General features: G+C 44.8%; 1 protein-coding gene across 2 annotated transcripts in view; it reads right to left on the bottom strand.

Annotated features, from left to right (window-relative positions):
• The window catches only part of RALGAPA2 (Ral GTPase activating protein catalytic subunit alpha 2), a 280,005-nt gene that overhangs the window by 200,979 nt on the left and 59,764 nt on the right, over positions 1-19,262 (bottom strand). For both annotated transcript variants that reach the window (XM_066595757.1, XM_066595758.1), the window contains exons 13-19: positions 17,587-17,735; positions 10,216-10,327; positions 8,651-8,888; positions 6,665-6,829; positions 3,546-3,680; positions 1,141-1,235; positions 372-462 (exon numbers count right to left, since the gene is read on the bottom strand). In XM_066595757.1, the coding sequence (XP_066451854.1) occupies positions 372-462; positions 1,141-1,235; positions 3,546-3,680; positions 6,665-6,829; positions 8,651-8,888; positions 10,216-10,327; positions 17,587-17,735 (985 nt within the window). The remainder of the gene's footprint in view (positions 1-371; positions 463-1,140; positions 1,236-3,545; positions 3,681-6,664; positions 6,830-8,650; positions 8,889-10,215; positions 10,328-17,586; positions 17,736-19,262) is intronic.

Raw genomic sequence — 19,262 nt, 5'->3', positions numbered from 1 at the left:
GTGCAGTGGCCCGATTTGGTACTGCAGGCACACGTCCTGTTGAATTCAATAGGCGCTGCATCTGCAATACCAACCTGGGGCGCTGCGCTATGACTAGCGCAATCTCCTTCCTGCTCCGTTTTATGGTGACAGCAGCACCGGGAGATCCCAAGCGTCAGACCCCTGCTGATCATTTGTGATGACTAGACCTTAGGACAGATTGTAAATAGATAAAAAAAAAAAAAAACAGCCCAGGACAACCCCTTTAATGGCCTTTTGCCTTGAATAATAGTTTAGGATTGCAAATAAATCTCTGATTGGTGACCACGTTTTGCGCACAGATGTCACATTATAAATCTTGATATAGGGGACATGATATCTTTAGTGAATACCTCTTTCATGTTCGGAATTTCTGCCATTTGAGTGCTGATAATCTGCACACCACTCTAGTTCTGCTGGACTACTACTCCTGCGAATCATTATCTGGGAGAGAAAGAAAGGATTATTACGGACAGCTTTAAATTAATTCTGCACTTTATGCTTTAACCTCTAACATTCTGTAAAGTCAACTCAGGTAAATTAATACAAAGAGTTCATCAATTCCTAAAATCTGGCATTAATGGATCTTGATTATCGCAGGATTATTGTACAGTCTCAGAGAAGTATTAAAAAAAATGTTATATATGGCGGGCGTCCGCACTGAAGATCCACAGCAAATACCGTTCGTGACAAGCTATAGAAAAGCGCTTCTTCCTGCACACGAGCGGAAATCAACTGCGATTTCACTTGCGGAGGGGGGAAAAAAAAAAAAAGCACCATGATCCATTATTGCGCGGATTCTGCAGAGACGGCTTCCTTTGAAACCAATGGAAGCCGTCCGACCCGCGGCCCTTCTGCAATTGACAAAGCAGGGATTTAAAAAAACAAAACACTGTAGTGCGGACCATCTGAAGTTCAGGAAAAGATGACAAGAAGCAGGTATGTGCAGATAATACCTGGGGACAGGGTTGGATTCCGCTGCAGGCTCACGCATGCGGAAACCAACCTGTTGCCGTGCAGCCAGCCTTACATATGTAAGGGCAAAGAGCTTCTATCACCCCCATACCAGATACAAGATCTATCAGAAATTTGGACTATGGTGATGTATGTTTTTACTCTTACCGCTGGCCCGTCAGCGTCCTTCACCATGCCATCTACTGTTTCTTGCGCAGAGATGGACTCCATCGAACATTCATTAGTGTTCTCAGATTTTTGCTCTGTAGGAGTTCAATAATGAAAGCTGTATTAGAGGTACTATACATACACCAAGACAGGTCTGATACACACTACATGTCCCCACTGTCCATTACTGCTATCCATACAACTAATTTAGGGCAGCTATTTTTTCATTTTCTATGATTTTCCTTGTTTTTATGATGCTGCGGTGAGAGTCCCTCCCGTTACCCTATATTTACACCTCAGACTCCTACAAAAAGCCCGACTCTTCTCCCCTCTCCCATGCTGTGATTGAAAGATTGTCTCCTGTAAACATGCATAACGAGAGAGCCGTTAATCACAGTGTGCGGAAACGAAGACTCAGCGGCTCTCCCTATGGCTAAGGTCATACAGTCTGGATGGCCGCATATGGCCGAACCACATGGCCATTGCCTACTGCAAGTAGGTTTGACATGGCTGCACATGTGGCGAACCGATCCATGGTGTACATATATTTATAATCCTTTTTATGCCAGCTTCAGGCGTACAAGTGTCACAAATGTTTGTGCTAGAAAGCATTTGTGCAAAAATTTGTGATATATTCATGTTGTACCGGCCTGAACACTTTTTTGAAACATAGCAGGGCTTGATGGGAGGGGGCCTAACGACCTGGACTGACAGATGTCCAATTTACACTGGTGTAACTTATACTAAAAAGGTACTCCACTGCCATCCAACCATTCTAATCAGGGCTCCAGACTAAAAATGGAAAAAATTCCCAAGAGCCATTGGCTCCAAAGCCAAAAAAAGTAGGAGCCACATAAAAAATACTAAAGATACATCATTACAATAAGACTTCCTGTGTGGCGTTCCCCTCCACACGTCACCCATCAGTATAAGTGCATTCAGTCTCCCAGCCCCAACAGTCCAAGAGGCTGTGTAACCCCGATGGAGAAATCTGACTTGTAGTGCACACATGCACCCGTCATGCATTCACTACGAATTGCCTAGCATAGGTGCCGGCTGCAATCAGTAGTTCTCCACCTGAGTTTTGCAGTTGAAAATGACGTGTGTAATAGCAAACTAAGGGTGCATTCAGACGACCGTATATCAGCCGGGTATTCACTCCGGCCGATATACGGCGTCTCTCTCTCTGCAGGGGGAGGAAACTGGAAGGGCCGGGAGCAGTGCTCTGAGCTCCCGCCCCCGCTTTGCCTCCTCTCCACCCCCCTACACTATTTGCAATGAGAGGCGGGACGGGGGCAAGGCTAAGTTCCAGGAATTAGCTCCACCCCTGCCCCACCTCTCCTCATCGAAAATAGTGCAGGAGGTGGAGAGGGGGCAGAGAGGGGGCGGGAGCTCAGAGCACTGCTCCTGGCTCTTCCAGCCTCCTCCCCCTGCAGAGAGACGCAGTATATCGGCTGGGCGTGAATACGCGGCTGATATACGGTCGTCTGGATGCACCCTAAGCCTTACACAAACAGACGCGAGTTCTTGGTCACAACTCACACTGGACAGCATGCAGACTCCTGTCAGTGTGTTGTCTGAGCCCCGCGGGGCTGTGGACATTACATGCTGTTCTGTCTGTGCTATGGACAACGATAAGGCATGCTATGATTTTCTTTCTCTCATTTACAGATGATGCTGTCCAGCATCCAGTAAGGTTATGGGGGTGGGGGAAGCCTGACACCCCACAATTTGGGGAGGAAGAAGACTGACTCAGTAATATTCAGGGGAAGGGTGGAGCTCCAAACCCCTTTAACAATATAGCCAGAAGCCCAGCGCCTGCCATCGTTCTTGTAAGCGGATCCGTGATCGGCATGCATGTGCATCGGGAGGAGATGAGCCCATTTATGGACAGAAAAGCATTACACTGTGCTGCGAGATAAGGGGTTGGGGAGGATCTGAGTAGTAGTATACTGTGGGGGCTGAGCAGCATTATACTGGCAGGGGAAAAAGAGGGTTGGGAAGTTAGGTAGCATTATACTTGTAGTGGTGATGTGGGGGGATGGGTGGGGGTTAATCTTGAGTATCAGGCCATGCTCAGCAAGAAGTAAGTAGTTTCTCATTCTGTGCAGGCGGCAGTGGAGGAGTGGGTGTTCATTTAGCAGAAGTTGATCTTCCGTAAGGATTGACGCAGAATGATAATGGGGCTAGTTGCATATGGAGACAAGATTGAAAGATCTTGTTGCCATTTGCAAAATTTTGGGTGCATTGCCGACTATTTTGGTCCCCATCTAGAGCCCTGCTAACTCATTGAGCATGCCTTACATACATAAGGCGTACATTACAGGAGAAATGTCTATTTTAAGGGCAGAAATGTTAACTGCAGAACATCTGAAAGCAGAGAAATAGGAAGACTGACAGCTGACCTGTCAAGGAATCTGCACACGACTGCTCCGTTATATCCGAAGTACTGCTACAGCGGGTCAGCTCCTGGGACTCCTGACAGGCAACCCCTCCGGATTCATCGATAGCTTCCTGTGGCTGCTGCATCTCATCCACTTCTGAAGAGAAGAACAATAATGCATGCTTATGTAAAAGAATAAAATACTGATGGGCCGATTGCTTAAATGTAATTACACAGAAGCCAGTGCTTTACAAAGAGTCGTACCCCTCCTGAATATGGAAGAGGCGAGTGCAGTGTGCTTGAAGCTAAATAAGAGGAGTAATGTGAGATGGACGACCCAGTTAGCATCCTAGTAGCCCCTGCAAACAGCTGTGATCTGTGAAAGGCTGGTGTCACACAACTGGATTTGGATTCCACGATTGTATGATCCCGTTATACGCATTTCAATCAAATGCATTGGATTACACAATTCCGCTCACATCAACGAGCCAGATCTTCATAACCCACTCGCGAGGGGGAAAAAACGCAGCATGTTCTATTTTACTGCTGAATCCGGGACCATAGAGCCCATTATGCGCTACAGTCACGGATATACCTGCAGCCCATATGCAATTATATTGCGTATTAGCTGTGGGTACCTGCATCTTTGCTAAGTGACGGCACGGGACATGCAAACAAAAAAGCTGTACTGCACGAGTATGCAATAAAATAACGCGCCGTATTAAGGGTCACCGGCTGGGCTCACAGCAAGAATCCGCTGCGGGGGTCCCACATGCAGAATCCGACCCGTTGTGTAAGCCCGGGCTAAGAGATCATCACTACTGCCAGGAACACACAGGATTATGGGGGACAGATTAAAGTCACTGTTTTTAATAGACAGCAGTCTTTCTACAGACCTGGACGTGTCAGGGGACCCATCTGTTACTTCCACATACCCCAACAGGAAATATATCAATGTGATGTGTAAAGCAGAGGCCAGCTAGTTTATTAATCCATGTAGATTCATAGTTTGTGTAATGCAGTTAGCACTTTTGTGAATACAATGGAAAATGTTCTATAAAGACATAGACCTTGAAGGTTAATCATGAATAGGTTTAAGCCAGAATCAAAAAGTCGCAAATTCTTTTAAAGTCTCACTTGTGCAAAAACTTTTCAGCATTTTACACCACTCTCACCACTTTTGCAAAAAAGTCCTGGTGGGAGAGGCAGAGGCTGCCCGCGGCCCATCACATTCACTATTATTTAAGCCTGGAACTGGTGTAAATTGAAGTGTAAGTCTACATCAGGTTTTACATGCTGTAGATCTCAACAGGTGGCGCTTGGCCTGCCCAAAACAGATGCAATGTGAGGCGTTCCCCCTCTTATTACATTTGATGCATCTTACTCCATTGTCATTTATCAAAGGTCTCGCTCACACGGGGGTATGTCATCTCCATAATACATAGTGCCAAAAAGCCCACTGAGTTACATTGGGCGATTGAGACTTGCGTTTTTTATGCATTTGAGAAAAAAAAAAAGCACGTTGTCGTATTTTTAGTACATAATACGCCCATTATAAGCTATGGGTGCTTAAATTACCCAATAAATACACACGTTACATGAGTATTTGCTGCATACTGCGTAATACGCTGACTATATACGCCTGTGTGAGTGAGCCCAAAGACCGGTGTGTAAAACACTGATCTTGTATATCTTGTAACAGAAAGGGGCACATTTATCCAAAACTTCAGGAAAACACAAGAAAATGAAAATATTAGTGGCAAGCATTGAACTCTGTTTAGGTTGGACCGGAAGGTCAGCATTAGACTGAAAGGTATAGATGTCTAATCTAGCAAGGAACAGCAGGGAGTAATGAGGAAGGACAGAAAGTTACATACAGTACCTGAAAGTTTCTGAGAGCAAGAAGTGTAAGAGATACCAGGTAAGAGAGAGCTCACAGTATGAAGGAGGTGTGGGACACTTTTAGCAGCTGGCAAAGCCTCATAGAGATGAACACAGTTGCTGATAGACTGACTTCGCTTGGCTTTTAGAGAAGAGTAGAGGAAAGAAGAAAAGATGTCAAATATCATCATCCAGTCACTGTACAGTCATTTATGTTCTCTCACAAGAAAACCCGAGTCCACAGACCTATGTACATACACACCTGGAGGTACGGAATATTCTGCAACACATAGAAAAGGTATCTAAAATACATTTACATCTCACTTGACAAGGGCTGTGCTATAGGAGAAAGGGCAGGACTTTACAGAAAAACATGAAGCGGCTTAAAATGTTGATGCAAAAAAAGGCTCAAAAGTAAGTTTCACATCTGCAGCGCAGATCTGGAAGAAAAGATGCATGCAGCGCTTATTCTTCCGTCTAAGGCTAACTTCACACGGGCCCGATATCGCACTCATCAACATGAGATTTCCCCGTGGATGCGAGGAGTTCTCTCAAAACAGTCTTGCATCGCTTCAGGGAGGTAGAGGACCTCCCCCACGGCTGTCAGCTGCAGCAGAGGATCATAGAATTTCTCCCATTGTTTTCAATGGGGAAACTTTGCATCACATTGCCCCCATGCACCTGGTGTGATGCTGCCGCCGGCACCATTGGAAACAATAAGCAATGTGAAGAGGCCTGCCCAAAGATAGGACCTACCACAGTTTGTTTCCTGCATGCGATGCAGGGGACTGGGGGTGAATGAAATCGCTCATGCGCATGACCCCTATTCAAAAGAATGGGGTTCACATTCGTGCAAGATTTTCTTGACCGTGTGAAAACGGCCTAAAAGCGGCGCAGCCTGTGACGGAGCAGTTCAGCCATCAGCCATGAGGATTACCCTTTCCTGTTTCCTGAATGGAGTAGGAAAGTGTAACCCAGGGCGCAGATGTGAAACCCCCCTTAGCCAACCAAGAAGTGGCATAAAGTTAGACAAAAGTGTCTGACGATGCAGAATGAGCCAGTGTGATGAATTTGGTACATCTAATGTGGTCCTAAGCCAACTCAGTTTAAGTTTCAGTAGACTTGTCCCAATACGTTGGGGAACTGGTTCAACCATAACTCCATGTCTATAAAACTACAGCTCCTAAGGCATATCAGATGATAGAATAAACTGGTGCTTTATGTGTGAATATTTGTAAACCGCTAATTATTAATAGTCACCTGTGGCTTTTTGCCGCACAATGTTCCTTGCTTTCTCCACACCGGGAGCCCCGGAGGTAGTAGCACTTCGGAATCTCATTGGCTCATGAGCATCGGGATGATTTCTCCAACTCAAAGAGAATGACCGGCCCACTGCAGCCCCTTTCTGAGGGTCGGCGTAACAACCTAGCACAAGAACAGAAACGCATCAAAGCGCCCCCCTTAAAATCCTAATTTATAATAAAGGTCAGCAACACAACAAAAGTTGGAAAGAACAAAAATACTATCAAAGAATTGTTTATTAACTGCTTTATTTGTGGTAAAACTGCATTTTGCCAAGCAGCCACTAGATGTCACTATTTAACAGATGAATGGACGTTCTGTACACACATATGTTGAGAAAGGTATCCAAAGAGGTTATCAGGGGGTCTATTTTCCCCAAAACCAACAGAAAGGAGATATATTCACCTTCTTTGCTCCCAGGTGACTGGTCCACTGCTAGTCGTCACTTCTGGGTCCCAACACTGAGACATGCAGTGAGATTACTGCGGCTAATAAAGGGTTGGATGCCGTGTACACATGTCCTGGGGTTGGTGACTTCATTTCAGATTCCCCGCACCCAGAGGTGAAGACCAGTGAGGACTGGGCAGAACGGGAGAGTGAAGCAGAGTCTAGATTTTTTTTTTTTTTATTTTTCCCTCCCCAGTTTTACAAAATTATAACACTCATTTATCTGCTGATGCAGCTATCTGAGGGCTTGTCTTCTGCAGGACGAGTTGTATTTTTCATTGATACTATTTATATAGTTGTTTTTTTTTTTGCTGTACTACTTATAAAAAACACATTTTCTGCGGCCATCTTCTGACAGGCATAACTTTTATTTTTCTGTCGACATGCTATGGAAAAGTGATTCTTCATGCACACGAGCGGAAACCAATTGCAATTTCCGATCATGGATTGAGAAGAAAAAAAAATAGCAGCATGCTCCACTTTCCTGTGGTTCCCACGCGTACAGCTTTAATTACAGTCAACGGAAGACGTCCGACCCGTGGACCGTCTACAATTAATATAACAGACGGGTCGCGGATTCCGTGGGAAAAGTACTGCGAGCCGTGCGGACCAATCGCAGTACAGAGAAGCCAGAAGAAGACAGGTCCATGCGGACGCCAACGAAGACGACGACGAGTCACCCGCCGCAGTCAGGGCCAGATTCCGTGCGAGATTCCGCAGCCGGAATCCGGACCGGTCATGTGAATGAGGCCTTTGATAGATCGGATTGTTATGGATGCAACAATAATAAAGAGGTTTTTGTTTATTTAGATTTTTTTATATTATAAATATGGGGAAAGTTTTTTTTTTTTTTTTTTTTTAAATAATGACATTTAAAAAAAAACTGTTATATACTTTTTCTTTTAGTCCCCAAAGGGATGATTCCTGCAGTATGATGTAATACCATAGTTTTACATTATATTGCTATCTGACTGGCACGGCTTCATAGACAATGACAGCCCTGTAGCCTTTTATAAGGCCCCTGGCTACCATGGCAATGGAACAGAGCCCTGCAGTCTTATTGCGGGGGGCTGTTCGGGACACACAAACTCCGATTGGGGGGTTTACATGCCACAGTCAGAACTGATAGTGGCATTTAAAGAGTTAACAGCTGTGACAGGCTACAGATACCCCTCAATACAAACCCCGAACCTCCATGATGTGACTGTATGTCATGGATGGTTAAGGGATTAATGAATCACAACAAACAGAGATACTGAAAATTGCAGTAACTATCCAATGACAAGCATACCGCCAATCTCCATACACCATCTTAGCGTGCCAAGATGCATACTGCGATTTTCTTCTGCACATGTATGTCACGCGGCTCGTGTGAGCAGCACAATTGAAGTCTATGGGAGATTGCTACTGCGTAATAAACGCAGAAAAACTGCGAGGGTATCATACAGCGAGCCTACAGCTGTGATCCCCGCCTTACATGTTCTTCTCCTGACTTACCCTTTCCCCTCTGCTTCTTCTCCTTCTGCTCGCTGAGCTTGTCCAGGGGTAGGCTGTTCATGTCCAGTCCATACACCGTCCGCGCCAGCACTGCCGTCAGAGAGTCCATGATCTTGGACCACTCGCTGATCAGTTCTTCCCAGTCGGTGAGCGAGGACAGAACACTCAGCAGCTCATCCCACAGCTCCCGAGATATAAAAACGCTCAGATTAGCTCGGATCCAGGCTACAATTAGTGTCTGCCACAAGAAAACAATGTTGCGGTAAGAAAAGGAACACACGGTAATTAGATTAGATCCCATTACATGGACGTCTGCCATCACAACTGGAGCACATAACCACTGCTAATATGGTCAGTGTAAATGCGTCTTTTTTATTCATACCCCTGCCATACTGCAGAACATTTTATAAATACACGTACTGTATGTGAATGACCTGCAAACCGTCTGCTAACTATACAACCGCCCAAGCCTTGTTCTAGGGGTTGTAAAGTGCAGGCCCTCAGGGCCCTTTTACACGCAACGATTATCGCTCAAAATACGTTCAAACAGCTGAAGTGAGCGATAATCGTTCAGTGTGAAAGCAAACCTATCGCTCTTTTGTTAGCGGTCGTTTAAAGGGGTTTTGCAGGAAGAATACTACCGATAACGTATCATCAGGACATGTTATCAGTAGTTGATCAGCTGGGATCTGTCGCTCGGGACCCCCACAGATCAGCTGAGCGGGCGCATGCTGTCAGCGCCACAAATACACGGAGGTCAGAGCGGAAGCTTCCACACCGTCCTCTGTGTAGCGGCCGGCGCTTGTAACTGCAGGCATGGCTCTCATTGAAATCAGCGCAAGCGGTGCCTGCAGTTACAAGCGCCGGACACTACACAGGGGTTAGAGAGGAGACTTCTGCTGCTTCCGCTCTGACCTCTATGTATTTGCGGCGCTGACAGCATGCGCCCCCTCAGCTGATCAGTCGGGGTCCCAAGCGACGGACCCGAGCCGATCAACTATTGATGACCTATCCTTAGGACACGTCATCAGTAGTATTTTTCCTGGAAAACCACTTTAAGCTGACTCTTCTGTCAGCCTAAACAACCTCGTTAGCACTCACTGGGTCGCTGGCTTGTCGTGCTGTCTGAAAGCTTCCCGCATAGTGCTTCCTGTAGGAAGCAAGAAGCAGACAAGAAGCCAGCAAGCCGCCAGCAAATCTTTCAGTGTGAAAGCTCTGCACGAGTGCTAACGACCTTAGCAGAGAGGTCATCGCTCCTGCAGTCGCTGAAAAGTTAAAGCTGCTTTAGTACCACCTATTACACCTTTTTTGAGCATCCTTCATAGCGCTCATTGCTTAAAGTGCCTCTGTCTTATGCGTCTGACATGCAGAAGTCTTTAGCAAATCCGTCAGGACTACAAATATAAGTGTACTAGCAACCTAAGTAGGTTAACCTAAAAACTAGAAGAGGGGTGAGGTAGAGAATACATTACATCTGAGTTTATACTTCTGCATGCCACAGATGGTAAAAGGACAAACCATGGAATCTTAAAAGCTGCAAACTCCATGCACTTTGTAGAACTCACTCGAAATAACACCCCCGCGAGATCCTGAGAGAACACATCCTTTTTGGAGGGATCCTTTGGTTTCTGAACGACTGCTTCTGTTATTCGCAGCAGTATCTGCAGCATCTGCTCCCTGTGCAAGTAAGACAGAAGGAGAACTATTGAAGACCAATGTGTGCAAAAAGTATAAAAAGGTGCAGAACCAGAATCCGTCTAATACCCTGATTGCCTGAAAATAAGACATACCCTGAAAATAAGACATAGCATGATTTTCCAGAATTTTTGAGAATGCAAAATGATTTTTCAGGCTTTTTGAGGATGCATGAAATATAAGCCCTACTTCAAAATTAAGCCCTGCTAACAGTTAATTAAAAAAGTCAATTTAAATAGTGTCCAGGCAGCTATACATGTAAAAAAGTTAAACCTTTTTGAGCAAAAATTAATATAAGACACTGTCTTATTTTCAGGGAAACACGGTAGGCAGAATGTAGAATTAGTGATGTCCTGTGAACAGGCCTGGGGCTCTGCATTGGAAGCCCATGTGACCTGCTTACAGGACATCATAGGGGCCAGGAGACCCAGTCACATCACATGACTGGGCACCACATGGGCGCCCTAGCAAAACAGTACAGTATTTAATGAACTATTAAATCAGGGCAGTGGGGCTTACATTTTTTTTAAATATAATATATATATATATATATATATATATATATATTATATATAATATATATATATATATATATATATATATATATATATATATACACACATACACACACACACACACACACACACACATATACATATACACACACATATACATATAGACACACACATACATACACACACATACATACACACACAGAAAACCCAATTGTTTTCTATTCGTGGATAAACCAAGATGGGCGTACCACTTCTATGACTCCCTGATGTGCAGCGATGGGCAATCAGAGCAGTGTGTAATGTCTTAGACTGGCAATGCACAATATGCGTCGGGCAGTCAGAGTAGGGGTGTAGACATCTTGGTTTGTCTGGGACTGAAGGGTCGCTTTAAAAGGGGTCATCCGTTAAGAAAAAAGAAAAAAAAAGTTAGGGTGCATTCACACTTGTGAGAAAATTTAGCATTTTTTGAGCGGCGCGAGAGTGAGTGAAAACAGAATAATGAAGCCAATTATTTAATTCCCATTTGCAATGTTGTCATTCATGGGATGTGGAGTTGGGAAAAAAAAAATCAAAAAATAAATAAAATCGCAGAAGGTCCCATCCTTCTACGATATCGCCTATTGTTTTTGATGGGGCTGGCAGCACCAACTCCACTGAAAGTAATGGGAGAAACTCTGCGATCCTCTGCCATGGCTGTCACAGGCGCGGCGGGGATATAGGGAATCCCTGCAGTGATGCAAGGCTGTTTTCACATGAAATACCTCGCATCACTGGGGCTTTGACATGGTGGGGCGTGGGATATCGGGCTGTGAATATCTTGTATGCTTCCCTACGGAAAACTCCTTTTTATCACATTGCAATGCACGAACGAACTTGCGATTTCCATGCGATGCATTTTTAACATTAGAAACTCCTTATGACTTTTGCGCGAGAAAATCGCGGGCGGCAGTGATGTGAGATTATGCTCAGAAAAAAGAAAAAAAAAAATCACAGTAACAAAAACGCGATCTTGCTGTGATTTTCTTGCGTCAAAATCCTGATCGCCAGTGTGAAGGGGCCCTTAGGGTGGTTTCACATCTACATGCAGCGCTGTTTCTTCCATCTAAAAGCCAGCCAGCTTGGTGGAAAGTAGACGGACCCTATTATAGTATGGGGTCCAACCAGCGCTGTTCTCTGGGCGGGGATTCCCCTTTCCTGCTTCCCGAATGGCTGGGACCCCTGCCCGCGATCACAAGTACACAACAAGAGTTTGCCTGGCTGAATGACGTAGTGTTGCACATGAGTGACTGCTCTATTCACTTCTATGGGGCTGATGGAGATGGCCATCTGCACAGACAGCGAACGCAGCAGGGTCACACGTGCACCACTGCTCCACTCACCGGTAGACGAGTGCTGCGCCGATCACATGATCACAGAACGAGCAAACAATATTATTTATGTGGTGGATAGCTGATACATTATTTTCATGGGACAACCCCTTTGGCGTTCAAAGACAGCACAGCTCCAGACTATATGGACACAATCTAGATATTAAACAGCGGTATTTTTTATCAATACACTCATGTGAATGGGGCCCAACACTACAGGCAGTCTTATACCAAAGGGCGCCCCCTGCACTCCATCTATTCCGGTTCCATCCCCTTAAAGCAGTGGATATGCTAACGGAGCACATGTAGCCACAAGTAGAAAAAGTTTAATTATATTTTCAGAAGACTGGATAAATAAATTGAAGAAAATTGGCTGCATATTTGAATATTGGAACAATAAAGCCCAGATAGGAAAATGCTGGATTTTCGGTCTGAAGAATTGGCTCAGGAATAGCATTTAGTATCTGCAGAAAGCCATGTCTTGGAAGCATATAAAAGCCTGATTATTGGCACTGCTAGGTGGTAAATAGCTTTTATTGCTCTGCGGATTTTTAAAATGTCCTTTTGATGAGAAGAACTGTAGAAAGCCAGAAAAGTGGCGCGTCTTCCTCCTTCATCGGCCAGATTTAAAATGACATTAGGACGAATGCAGAAGGATCTAGAACCTGCCAATAGCTGAACGGGTCACACAAAAGTGCAATCTTCACTGCTTTAATTAAACCGTGGATAATCGAGATTTGTGTATGTTACAGAACAGAGAAAAAACTTGTGTATCCACCAATGATTAACCACCAGGTCTGCCAAATCCATGCAGGGATAGGATTAGTCACGTACCATTTATGGGGGTTATCAGATAGGACTCATCAGTCTATTAGTGCACCAGGACTTACATGTCAGCTATGTGTATATACTGCAAATACAGCATACTGCATAACAACTGCATCAGATCCAGTAGTCTATGAGAATGCACCTCGTCACGAGAGCACGCTAGTCGTTAGCAGTCGCAGACATACACACTTTAATCCACAATTGGTCATACTCGCCATACGTGTTCAATGACACCGGTCGATGAACTCAGATCATTTCTACAACTTTTAGATGAAACATTCAAACATAGCCGACTTATTTCCATACAAGGCCATCGATTGGCTGAAATGATCACTCCTCATTTATATTGAACTGATAAACAATCCTTTTGGTTGAAACTGCCGATTCTCGTCAACTTTAACCCTTTCCAATCCACTGTTTGACATCTGAAGACATTCTGATTGAAGGCTGTACAGCTTCGATGTCGAAAGACGTCCGGCAGGGTATTCTTACTGTATATTACTGGGCGTTCTGTTGTCGGGGGGCCTCTCCAGCATGTCCTATACTGCACTACTGGCTCTAGCCAGCAGTTGGCGCCATTGTTTAATGGCAGAAAGAGAAAGCCCCCTAGGAAACCTTGAATCCAAAATTGGATTGCAAAGGTTTAAAGTGGTTTTCCCACTACTTCATGACTGCTTCCCAATCACTCTGTCCTTCTTGGTTGCTGCTGACCAGGACATGTGACTTCAGCAGCCAATCACTGACCACAGCAGTGACCTTCTATAGGCAGTGATTGGCTGCAGCAGTCACATGTCCTGGTCAGCAGCAACCAGGAAGAACTGAGTGGTTGTGAAGCAATTTTTAATCGTGGGAAAACCCTTTAAGTTGACCATACACATGAGAATGGTTGTCCGAAATGGCCCAAGTTGCAAAAATAACATGAACAACCACTCACGATTGCAATGATTAAATTTTGCTTTTTGGAAGATTTCAGCAAAATCCCAGTGTACAGCGTTATTGGCCAAATGTGTAAAATAAAGACTGTACTCACCTTCTTGAAGTATCCCCCCAACCTCCCCCCCCCCCCACAATCCAGCACACGAGTCACTGCTGTTCTTCACCCGGAAGAAGGTGGCAGTGGTCAAGTGCTGTTCATCGTGCACATGAGAGTCACCAACTTTCCCTGGGTTGGCATGGCAAAGAGCAGGATATAGGAGGTGAGTATAGGCGGGGTTTTTTTGGTTTTGTTTTTTTTTTTCGTTTTATTTTAACCCCTTAAGGACACAGACCCTTTTTACATTTTTGGGTTTTCCTCTCCACTTTCAAAAAATCATAATTGTTATTTGTCCATCACTGTATCTGTCTGAGGGCTTGTCTTCTGCAGGAAAAGTTGTATTTTTCCGTGGCGCTATTTAATGTACATTTTCATACAGTGTACTGAAAAACTTTTAAAAAAAAGTTAAGTAAAATGGGAAGAAAAAAAAACAATGCAGCAAAAATGACATAACTTTATTCTACAATTACTACGATGCCAAGTCTATATTTTCTGCTGCACTACTTTTAATAAAATATGTTTAGAAAAACAGAAAATTATTTTCTGCCGCCATCTTCTGGCAACCATAACCTTATTTTCCCATCCACATAGTTGTTTTGAGGGATCATTCCGGTTAAGAAAATTGTAGATCAATGTATCAGTTAATTGTTTTTCTATTAGATTGTAGACTAGAAAGATATAGCATGATGCTAGTATAAGTAGTGAAGGGGTTAAACGAAACTTTTTCTATAGCTGTACGTGTAGACATACAGAAGATAAGAGTCTCCCAGACCCCCCCCCCCTGCATTCCTTTTGACTGAATTCATAACGGTTTCATTGTATGTTATATTTACACCTTAAAATGTGTAACTTATGTTAAACATTTTAGTTGTAGCCTATCATGTGTTATTAATCTTGCAGGTATGTACTTTTCCTGTGATGTCATTTATGGTATATAAAGCACATACACTTCTAAATACATTAGAAATAATTTGATACCGCAACAGGCTGGTGTGATTTGTATTTCTCATGGGTCCCAGACTTTCTGCACAAGATCTGGGAGTGTCTTCTCCTTGATAAACACATAAATTCTCCTTACAGTTCCTTGCGAGATGTCCAGTAATTTCTATTCGTACCATTTTGGAGCATATATGGCTTTTTGATCGCTTTTTAGTTAAATCTTTTCTTGGAGACAGGGTGATCAAAAAAAGCGCAATTCTGCAGTTGCGCGTTTTTTTTTTTCTGGTTTATCGTGCGTGATAAATAATTGATTACTTTGATAGATGAATCTTTTGCAGAAGGAGCGATATTAAATCTATTTTTGCTTTAATTTTTTTGTATTATAAATACATGAAAAGGGTTTTTCTAATATTACTAATTAATACAACTGTTTAAAACTGATTTTTACTTTTTTTGCAGATTCCATAGAGCAGTGGTCCACAACCTTTTTGGCACCAGGGACCAGCTTCAAGCAAGAACATTTTTTCAAGGCCCGGCAGGGTTGGGCGGGACATGGGCGGGGCTTTGGTTATATGGGGCGGGGTTATGAAGGGGGTTGGAGTTTAGTGCATACTCATTCAATTATGACATTTAGAATGTCCTGGCAGTACACACATAGGGCGGTATAATATATCCTCCCCCCCGCCAGCACACACATAGGGCAGTATATAATCTATCCCCCCCCCCAGCACACACATAGGGCAGCATATAATTTATCTCCCCCCCCCAGTAAAACAGCCCTCCCCAGTAATAAGCAGGCCCCCCACCAGTAATAGGCAGCCACCCCCCCAGTAATAAGCAGCCCCCAACCCCAGTGATAAGCAGCCCCCAACCCCAGTGATAAGCAGCCCCACCCCCCCAGTAATAAGCAGCCCCTCCCCCAGTAGTAAGCAGCCCCCCCCCAGTAGTAAGCAGCCCCCCCCCAGTAGTAAGCAGCCCCCCCAGTAGTAAGCAGCCCCCCCCCAGTAGTAAGCAGCCCCCCCCAGTAGTAAGCAGCCCCCCCAGTAGTAAGCAGCCCCAACCCCCAGTAACAAGCAGCCCCCACCCCTCAGTAATAGGCAGTCCCCCCAATTTGTAAGCAGCCCCCCCCCCCCCAGAAATAAACAGCCCCCCCAACCCATATACTTACCTCCTCCCTGCTGTCAGCGTCGCTCTCTCTTTCTGCTTGCCCTGACGTCAGTGTGTAGCCCGGCACGCTTCCTCCCCGAGTCCTCTCCTGCGGAACTAATGAGCAGGGGACTCGGGGAGGAGTATCCTGGCTGCACACAGACCTCAATGTGCGCTGGGATCAGCGCGTTTACCAGCGAGGAGCTGCGGCGCCCCCGCTGGTAATCGCTTCAGTGGTGAGCGGCGTCGGCACGCCGCAGACCACATAACATGAGGCAGCGGGCCGTATTCGGCCCGCGAGCCTTGTGTTTAGAAGAAAAGTTCCGGCGGTGCCGCTGACCAGCGCTAACCACCTAAGGGCCCGGTCCGCGGACCGGTGGTTGGGGACCCCTGCCATAGAGGACTTGAACTTGTGATTGTTTGATCGCTCCATCAGTTTCATGTAATATCATAGTATTACCTTATACCGCGATTGGACAGGCATGACTTGATAGGCAATCAGCCCCTACAGCGCTGGAGGCCTTGAGAAGGCTCCAGGCTGCCATCGCAACCAAATGACACCCCACAATCTCATTGCAGGGGGCCATTTGCGACCTTGCAACACCAATGAGGAGATTTAAAAGCCGCTGTTGGAAGGGACAGTGGAATTTACAGGGTTAACAGCCGTGATCAGCTTCAACGCTGATCACGGTTGTTACTGGCAGGTGTCAGCGGTGTGAAATAGCCAGCACCCACATTGTATGGAGCAGGATTGGCTCCCGACTCCCCTCCATATAAACCCTGATGTAAAATGTATATCCTTTGTTGTTGAGGGGTTAAAAAGTACCTGCACTTTAAGCTTTGGAGCACTTTTGCTCTTTCAGTTTTTTTCAGCTTCTTCCAGCAGCTGAAGACTGCCCAATGTATAGTGCTATATTAAGTGCTATATGGGGCTACATAGGGCCATCCTCAGGGGCCGAAAGAAGCAGAAAAAGTCCACCGAAGCAAAAAAAAATAAAAAAATAAAATCATTCCAAGGTGTAAATGCAGGTACTCTTTAAGTTAGATATACATTGGGGACAGGATGAAGGGATCGTTTGCAAGAAGAACCCATAAGTGATCGATCGCATTGCAGCCAACTTTAATTCCAAATGTATTGTCAGTTTTAGTCTGATGTGTGTGGGCCCCCTATGGGTATGTTCACATCAGACAGAAATGCTGTGGAAAATCAACAGAATTTGCAGTACTTTTAGAAATCCCATTGAAGTGCTGCAGAGAGAATCCACAGCACTTCTATGAACATACCCCAGGGTGTATGGCATACTGGTCACATTAGATCACCTGTCCAGAGCTAGAACTCCAGGGATAAGATCACATAGATGAAGGATTGCTGTAACAGAATCCATCCTTTACACCTTAGTGCAGATAATTTACCATGTCCTTCTATCCATCACAAGGTCCATGATCATCCGCCTATAAATGCTTAACACAGATTTGCAGGCTTCCACTTGCTCCTCCAGCAGCATGGGAACTTCCGGGCACGGCTCCAGCAGGAACACATTAGCCGAGTTGGTCAAGAACACCTTAAGATAAACAATAGAAGATTTTAGTTACATTTGGGAAGTGATACTTTCTGCACTGCAATCTACCGTTACTTTCCCACTTCCTATCTAGTTGTGGTTATTATACTGCAGTTTCTCCATAGATGGTACAAATGTGCTTCCTATCACCCTGGAGGGGTGTACGCCAGATTACTCAACAGGATACCGGTAGAAGAGAACAGAAAGGCTGGTGTAAAGCTCGGCTTAGACATGAAAGAATAAAACGCAACCATCTCATGAGAGAGTAAAAACGGGGGGTTCTACAGGCATCGCTATTCTCCACATAGGATTACTGGGAGACTTTCCACTAGAAGCTCTTGGGACTTAGTTATAAATATATTATTTTTGTGGTTATTGCATCACAGATATTTCCTTTGTATTGGGAATTTAAACTCATGCAAATGGGAAGATGGAACAAATTCCTTTACAGCGCCACCTATTAGAAGGCATTATTCCTGCAAGTCAATATCTGTCCTTTTAACAGGCATTGTATGAATGGCTGGGAACATAAGCCAAAGCCATCTTCTCATCTGCATACCTTTCCCAGAGAACCCTGCATGGCCTTATAACCTACTAGGTGCTCTCCCTAACCATACCTTTCTTGACCCACATCTATAGGCCTCTCACCCATCTTCTTCTGGAGAAGAATCAGGCTTTCACTTATATTCCCAGGCACTGTTACAAGGCTTCTTAAAAGGTCTGATATTGCCTTCCAATAGGTGGCGCTGTAGAGGCATTGTTCCATCTTCCTGTTTGCATAAATTTTCCAGGGGAGCATGCATGGCCTTATAAGTCTCCTGACACCCCCTAGATGCTCTCCTTGAGGAGAAACTTTGCCCCTCCTGAGTCACAATATAAACTCGGCAGTAGTTCTCCACACACAGCCAAGCAAAACATAAAAAGTCCTTACCTGTTAATTACAACAAAAAATAAGAGATTTTTTGTTGCAATTAACAGGTAAGGACTTTACATGAAATATTTTAAGAAGAATGGAGGAGTGATGTGCTGCAGCTAAATGTAGCCTTTATCTGGTCTTAGGAGTATAAAGCACAGAGCTTGGTGGGACTTTTTTGTCATGGATCTCGATGTGTAAGCATTGGTGTGTGCGCCGACTCTCCTGCTCTCCCTCCCCCCCCCCCCCCCCCCCCCGCAGACTGTGGATGAGATTTAAGTCTCCTCTGCGTCGCTGCTAGTGTAATATGCTGCAGATTGTACGGCACAGATATTACGCAGGAAGAGTCCGCAGTATTTATGCCCTGTAACCCAGGGGTACAGCCACACTTTCCATGAAGGAGACTCGGGCAGGACTCTGCAATGAACCTGCAACAAAGTCCTGTCCAACAAACAGATCAGCTGCAGAATTCACCCCATCCCCCAAATAAGGCATTTTTGAAATGCTAAAGACCCATCCTAATAATCTGCTGCTCCCAAATGCAAGGCCTGTTACAGGGTATGGAGCTGTCTTATACCATGTTTCCCCAAAAATAAGACCCCGTCTTATATTAATTT

Source organism: Eleutherodactylus coqui, chromosome 3 (assembly GCF_035609145.1).
Source record: "Eleutherodactylus coqui strain aEleCoq1 chromosome 3, aEleCoq1.hap1, whole genome shotgun sequence".
NCBI lineage: Eukaryota > Metazoa > Chordata > Amphibia > Anura > Eleutherodactylidae > Eleutherodactylus > Eleutherodactylus coqui.
This window is presented reverse-complemented; position numbering and strand designations above follow the sequence as displayed.